General features: G+C 42.8%; 2 protein-coding genes across 2 annotated transcripts; one reads left to right on the top strand and one right to left on the bottom strand.

Annotated features, from left to right (window-relative positions):
* Positions 1-317: 317 nt before the first annotated feature.
* Positions 318-3,623, top strand: SARC_12536 (iron-sulfur protein NUBPL; the record flags this gene model as incomplete). The annotated part of the gene is made up of 6 exons (XM_014293356.1): positions 318-462; positions 806-917; positions 1,266-1,366; positions 1,628-1,754; positions 2,036-2,195; positions 2,591-3,623. Coding segments are annotated over 6 exons (844 nt in total), but the record flags the coding sequence as incomplete, so codon positions are not given.
* On the bottom strand, positions 3,623-6,883 carry SARC_12535 (hypothetical protein; the record flags this gene model as incomplete). The annotated part of the gene is made up of 8 exons (XM_014293355.1): positions 3,623-4,115; positions 4,407-4,507; positions 4,765-4,956; positions 5,112-5,273; positions 5,416-5,580; positions 5,909-6,194; positions 6,425-6,628; positions 6,771-6,883. Coding segments are annotated over 8 exons (1,400 nt in total), but the record flags the coding sequence as incomplete, so codon positions are not given.
* Positions 6,884-7,014: the final 131 nt, after the last annotated feature.

Raw genomic sequence — 7,014 nt, 5'->3', positions numbered from 1 at the left:
TATATGTGTGTGTGTGTGTGTGTTTCTGTGTGCGTGTGCGTGTATATGTTTGTGTGTGTGTGTGTGTACATGTGCGTCTATATATATGTATGTATTTGTGAATTCAAACATCACATCTGTATATATATTTCGTATTCCAACGTATGAATGCTTTTATAAAGCTACGGTGTTAATATTTCTCTTATCTTTCAAGCACAGAAAGTCTTCCTAGTATAGGCCATGGCTATGGTTGTCTAGTGCTGGCTTAATGGGCAGCTAATTTAGTGCATATTGCCGCATTTTGTATCATTTCCCCTCAATCATCGATTGTACCATCAGGGCTTGCCGGGAGAATCCCGTTCGGGGCCAATAGACATGTCAAAAGGAATCCCAGATAAGTTCCCCATCCGCAATGTAAAGCATACTGTCGTTGTCGCGTCGGGAAAGGGGGGCGTAGGCAAATCGACAACATCTGTCAATTTGGTATGTTCGTTCTTTCACAAGGCTGAAAACCATGCAAGTGATACATGGCAGAGATCAAGGTATCCGTTAAATCACATTCGATATTGATAGCAAGATTATGAGAGCTCTGATAGTGTCCTTTAAAAATATTTATACTGGAGAGCGACATGGGTTGTATAACTTGCTGAATGAGTATGTCTATGCTATACGAACACTCTAGTGGCTCGCACTATTTAGTTTTGAGATGGCTTTGTAGTATTTCACCAGTGTGTCTCGTACTGGTCTTCAAGATTGTGAGCACACTTTTTGTACGTTAATCAATCTCTATCGGTGGATGTCCTCAATTCGATTTCTTCTTTGATAGGCCTTGGCATTGAAACGAAAGGGTCTATCAGTTGGTATACTGGATGCGGATGTGTTTGGACCATCAATTCCTATAATGATGAATCTGAAAGACCAGCCACCAGTCTCGAAATGTAAGCCTAACTGTCGATATCTCCAATGTAGTACAGTTCGTGCCGAAAGACAAATATACAACTGGCTCTGCATTTTCTATTCCAATTGACACCAAGTTAATGCTTCTGTTTCATCATATCGGTGCAATCCCAACATGGACACTTTTAGCAATTTAGATCACCATGTAGATTACGCAATTTCAATGAACTTTATATGTAATGTTCGCTTATGTTGTGCGCAAACTTGTCAACGCCATTCGCGGGCGCTCGTAAGTCATTTCCAATACCATATGCAATACTAGATTTGACCTACCTGCTCAGGGCAGAATGTTACCATCGTTTCTAATCTGATTTACCCTCTTTATACAGCTGGTAATATGATGATGCCCCTGCTAAACTATGGTGTTCACTGTATGTCCATGGGGTTTCTGGTGAACAAGAATGACGCTGTGGTGTGGCGTGGTCTAATGGTATGTAGTGTAGTGACATTGCTCATTCTAGCTCTTCGGCGATTGGGAAGTGCAAGCTGCGTGTCACGGGAACAATTTGGGTAAGGGGGGGGGGGGGGGGTTGGCTTTAGTAGTATGATACTGGATGCCATTTCTTCCTTCCTTCTACCCCAAGCCGCTTGTTTCTCAGGTGTGTGTGACAGCCCCCCATACTGCTAGTGCGTTTCGTACAATAGGTAGCTTCACTTCCATCCCTCACTACTTGGCATACGCGCATATTAGGTTATGTCAGCGCTCAAGCAGTTGTTAAGGCGTGTGCAATGGCCAGAGCTCGATGTGCTGGTAATAGACATGCCGCCGGGCACCGGGGACACGCAATTGTCTATCAGCCAAGAGATTACCATCGATGGTATATCAAGATTCGAAACTGATCGGTTGGCAAATCATCTTTAGTGAGTATCGCTCTCAGTAATTGTAAATTTTGCGTATACGTCACAGTTTGTGAATTATGTTGATTCATGAGTGCAGGTCATTGTTATGTGTATATTCGATACTTCGACGAGCGCGCGATACTGCTGTTATCAATCAAGTTGTGTCATGATCGACCCTACTGTTTCGCTTGGTGAAATTGATTCTTGACATTCACTGTGTACAACCCTGATCTCGGATTTTTTCCTTTGGCGGCCACAGGTGCAGTAATTGTATCGACGCCGCAGGATTTAGCGCTTGCAGATGCCCGTAGGGGAGTGACAATGTTCCACAAAGTCGATGTGCCCATCTTCGGCGTGGTGCAGAACATGAGCCACTTTGAGTGTCCTAAGTGCTCGCACACGACACACATATTTGGAAGGTACAATGAGTGTATTATGATGTAGCAGCACCTATTCACTCTCATTTAGTTTAATCGACATAGAACTCGTTTAGGATTTTTCATTGTATGCTTTGGGCATTTGGTGTGCACTGTATCCTCGACTGCCTGTCTTTCGTTTGCTGTGTGACTCGGATGCAACATAGTATACAAATGTTCTTCGAAGAAACACATGTGCCATTATTTAGACTCTCCTGTTTTTTTTTACTGAATACACATGAGGTATATTTTACCTGCTATGAAGCTTAATCTCTGTGCACTTGTTCGCATACGATCAATTCTAATATTCCCTGCAAACCTTTTCACGCATTTTTTTGTCCCTATTCGCTTATCTGTAATCCTCTTCACACACTATGCATGTATCGCGGTGGCCACAGAGACGGCGCAGTGGTGGCAGCGAAAGAGATGGGGACTGGAATCATTGGTGAGATTCCTCTGGACATTCAAATCAGGGAGTGTGCTGACAACGGTACGCCTCTTGTGATTGGGTATCCGGACAGCCCTCAGACTAAGGCTTACATGACTTTGGCTGAGAACGTCATGAAGCACCTGAAACTCTCTGAAGTATCTTCCTGATCGAAGCAGATTAACTTCTCCAGATCTGCCGTGCGCTTTGATACCGTTTGGTATTTGCGATTTTCACTGCGATCGACGCTACACGATACTATCTTCCGATCACATCCGCTTCGGACTGAATGTGATGTAGGTTTGAGATGGAAGTCGCCACGTCGCATAATTTACACACATAGGTGCAGCCCGCGACTATCGTGCACTTACCGTGTCTTGGAATGGATACTATCGAAAACCACCGATCACACCCAAACTTTATGACAGTAAGGATTCGTTCTCAGATTGAACCGAAGCTATACCTGAACTATATAGAAGTGTTCTGCTTGCAAGTCTGGGTTGGTTTCCCCTCGTGTGTTCACAGCCGGTCTCTCGCCGTGTCCACGTTTGTGGTTTCGCCTATGTAGGAATTTGGCGTGTGTTATAAGGTGTTATGAGCCGCTGATGTGGCTCAGACAGGTGCTACAAATAATTAAGGCCTGCTACGAAAGTCAGCGTGCATCGCGTGCAGCAACTAGTAATCCTCTAAATGAACATAGATGATAATGGGGTGGTGTTGGTTTGAAACTAGCCTTGATCGACGAGACTATCGTCGACCTGCGCAAAGTGCGCGGTGTCTCATTCCCAGAAGCACTATAGCTGCAACCAGAAAAAAAAGAATCGTGCTAAGTCATTCAAGAGTGTCTTTCGGATGAAAATTTTACGTGGGTACTGCCGCGATCGAAAGTCGTGCACGCATGGATTTGGACTTTTTTATTATAAGTGGTCCATGTAGAGATTTCGATTGTAAACAATGGATCCAAAAATAAATTCAGCCCTATTTGAGGCATGCATATTAAAGAGTTCTGTATTTTTATTTTTATTTTGTTGTTAATTTCAGGAATTACAATTCTATTTTTATTTTTCAAAGTAATTGATTATTTTCATGTAGAAGTCGTTAGGGGTTGCCAACGATCATTATTCCATGTCGTCCTTGGCCTACAAACGACAAAATTTCTAATTCTAATATTTCTCCTTTACGTCTGATGATCCACTCATCGGATGATGGTGTAGTATCCTACTTTGGTACCCATGCATTAGGTCGCCTTGAGACATTAATGCGGCATGTAGACATACTTGCAAACTCGACCTCCCGGCTTGCAATATTCCCACATAGCATTATCTGAGTCGCATCTCCTGCCATGTCAGTGGTACAATAACTCGCACAGCGGATGCCATGACCTTCACGGAGCTCACCAGTGTCGCGGGGAGCTGCAACAAAGATTTACATTCTCGCAGCATACCCGTGATCCCATAGACGGCAACGGCAAAGAAATGACCCACCAGCACCAATGGCTGTTCCAGATAAAACAAAATAAAGTGATGTTAGGAGTGATGTCAATTAAGACTTTCCGTCTTCTATTCGGTGGAGAACATTTTCCAAAACACTCGATGCGCAGGCTGCATACAAGGGAAATCTCTTAGTGCCGAGCAACAGGTCCTCGGTACACCTTAACATCGCATTAGAAGAGATACAAAAAAAAAACTACAATGACCCCAAATTAACAGGTTGATAAACTTGAATTTATCTCAATGGACGATTTGCCATTACGTTAGCCAGGCAGAGTTTCATATTATTTTACCTACCTGTGGCTTCAGGATCGATAGTAATCTCACAGGCCCATTCACGCACTCGCCACCCAATTGGAAATAGGCGAAACACCCCTGTCGTAAGACAGCCAGGTTTCCTGTAGATAATTGAAGAAGAAGAAAAACATTATGTCATTTGTTTTCGGAAATATACAGAAAAGAATCAAAATATTGGTGTGAGTGTTACAATACAATATATTGCATTTCAAATTACTTTCAACAGTGACTATTTTCAGCTGTATAACCAGACTGCTGATAGTGTGGAGTACCCTAAAGCGGGTTTGTGCAGTACAACACTGGTATTCAACTGCAGTAGTAAGTGAGCGATCATTGGATACAAATCACATAAACATACCATCTGAGGCAGCAAACAATTCGTAAAGTGCGTTTGCCAGCACGTTGACGACGAAGGAGTGTCCCTGTTTTCTTTGGAAGGTAAATTTCCTGACGGCACTTCGTACAGTTGTGTGGTCTCGAAGATCGGGAATTGTGCGCATAAACTCCGTCCAAAGCAGAACATCTTTGAAGGCGACACTCATACCTCCGCCTTTCAGAAAAATAAAATGAATAGAATTTGTATGTTAATATGTGGGGTAAATTCAACGGAAGAAATACCGAGAGTAATTTCAGCTAAATTCTACCGTAGTCCCAAGCATACTGGCGGTTTCGTTCAAGCCAGATATGAAGAAGAGTAAAACATACCAGTTAAGGGGTGTCGCATGTTCATAGCATCTCCCATACACAACACGCCGTGCTTGAGTAGCGGGGCAGCAGGTAGATATGAGTTAGGCATCCACCGTAATTGTTGTGACTCCAGGGCAGCGTTGAATGGTCCTTGGATGTGTTCAGGCAGCTGAGGCACAACTGTGGTATCAGAATACGATTAGGTGACCGAAGTTTAATATACATTTGAAGTACTGTCTTTGCTTTACTTTTCTGGTAATACCGCGGTGTACATTGTGCTCGAAATGATATACTGAAATGTTTGCGCGTGACAATTACATACCAGTATTCCTCATAAACTCAGGCACATCATCAATTCCGCTATTCTCGGGGACATCTACCAGCACTCGTGTCTCTCGTGTACCGATTTGATACACCAGAACGGGGCAGGGATTGATGAGAGCAACGATAGCGTAGTTCATTGGTTCCATCACCACGTCTTGGAGTTCTAGTTTTCCATAATAATGAAATAGAAAAATCGAGTTAGAGAAAGATGCAGCCAATCAGGTCATGAAAAAATCTGGCATACTCGCTTCAAGCAATACAATTAGGCTAAAGCATTTGCCCAATACAACTTCTAAGACGTTTAAAAAAAAATAATGAATGGAAATTGGCTCTTAGAGCAGAAATCTACGAAATTTGGAGGAACTTTAAGAGGGATATCTGTGTCTCAACCGAAAAATACGATTGTAAGTCTGATTACTTTGAAACAAAGGGGGATCACCAAGTAATCCAATCTAATCGGTTGCAAATCGAGAGCGCATCTCAGCACATACCTAAAGAGTAAAATCGTGATGGTACCGAAGGCGTTGTCTTTGACAGCTGCTTCCTGAATTTCGAGAAACACCCATCTGCTACCACTGTTAAAGGCGCGGAAATTGTCTTCTTTTCAACTTCACCTTCCTCCGTTTTTGTTTTATATGTGACGCCGGTTACACAGCCATTCTCGTCTTCGTTTAAAGAGGTGACTGTGCCCTCAATTACAGACACATTCTTCTCCTTCATCGCTGCTTCTCGCAGTTTCATGATAAATCGCCCATGATGGAAGGATTTTCCGTAGAGCTACGTAACCAAGCGAAGAATCAGGTTTTAGAGTTTGAATGGATACGTGAATTTGTTAAAGAAACCGATTCCCACGTAATTTAGTATGAATCATGGCCAGATAAGCCTCATTTTGTGATCGATCACAAGGAATCCTTCATGTGCACTACAAACTATTGAAGTCGTTCACATTAAATTGCCTGCACACTCAGTATTGCAAGTATGTGCTTGTGGGCCTGTGTCTGCCTTACCTTGTCTCCCGAGTCGTCCTGGGGATACTCTAATGTGATAGTCTCGCCTTTGTAGTATATCATATATCCATACTCTGTGATTGCATCGATATCATCAACACAGGATCGTAATCCCAGTTCTGTGAGACTCTGTATGCCCCCGGGCTGTAATAGTTCTCCAACAATACGGTCCGGCTCTGCTAAGCTTCGTTCTATGAGGACCACCTGTTTATGTGCGTTAGAGATCCGGCTGTCAGTGATCTAAAAAGAAACAATGGTCGAATATTTGGCATCTCAGAATATTATAATCTGGAAAACACTACGCAATTAAAACATTACTCAATATATATCCTTTACATAAACTCACCTTTCGACCGTCACGGGCGGCCGCAGCGGCTAGTGACGAACCTAAAATACCAGCACCAACAATAATTAGTTCAGGTCCATCTACCTTGGGTCCAAAATCTTCCACACCGGGCTGCCAAAATGTGTGCAATCAATAGTGCATCAGAAAAATCTGACTAGTATAACATAATCACAAAAGAAAACAGATAATGCCTTTGATAAGTACATTAGTGTGCTAATGTGTGCTTGTATGTGTGAAAAAGGAA

The sequence above is a fragment of the Sphaeroforma arctica genome (genome assembly GCF_001186125.1).
Source record: "Sphaeroforma arctica JP610 unplaced genomic scaffold supercont1.2378, whole genome shotgun sequence".
NCBI lineage: Eukaryota > Ichthyosporea > Ichthyophonida > Sphaeroforma > Sphaeroforma arctica.
The sequence above is the reverse complement of the archived record's forward strand: the minus strand, read 5'-3'. Positions and strand labels throughout refer to the sequence as shown.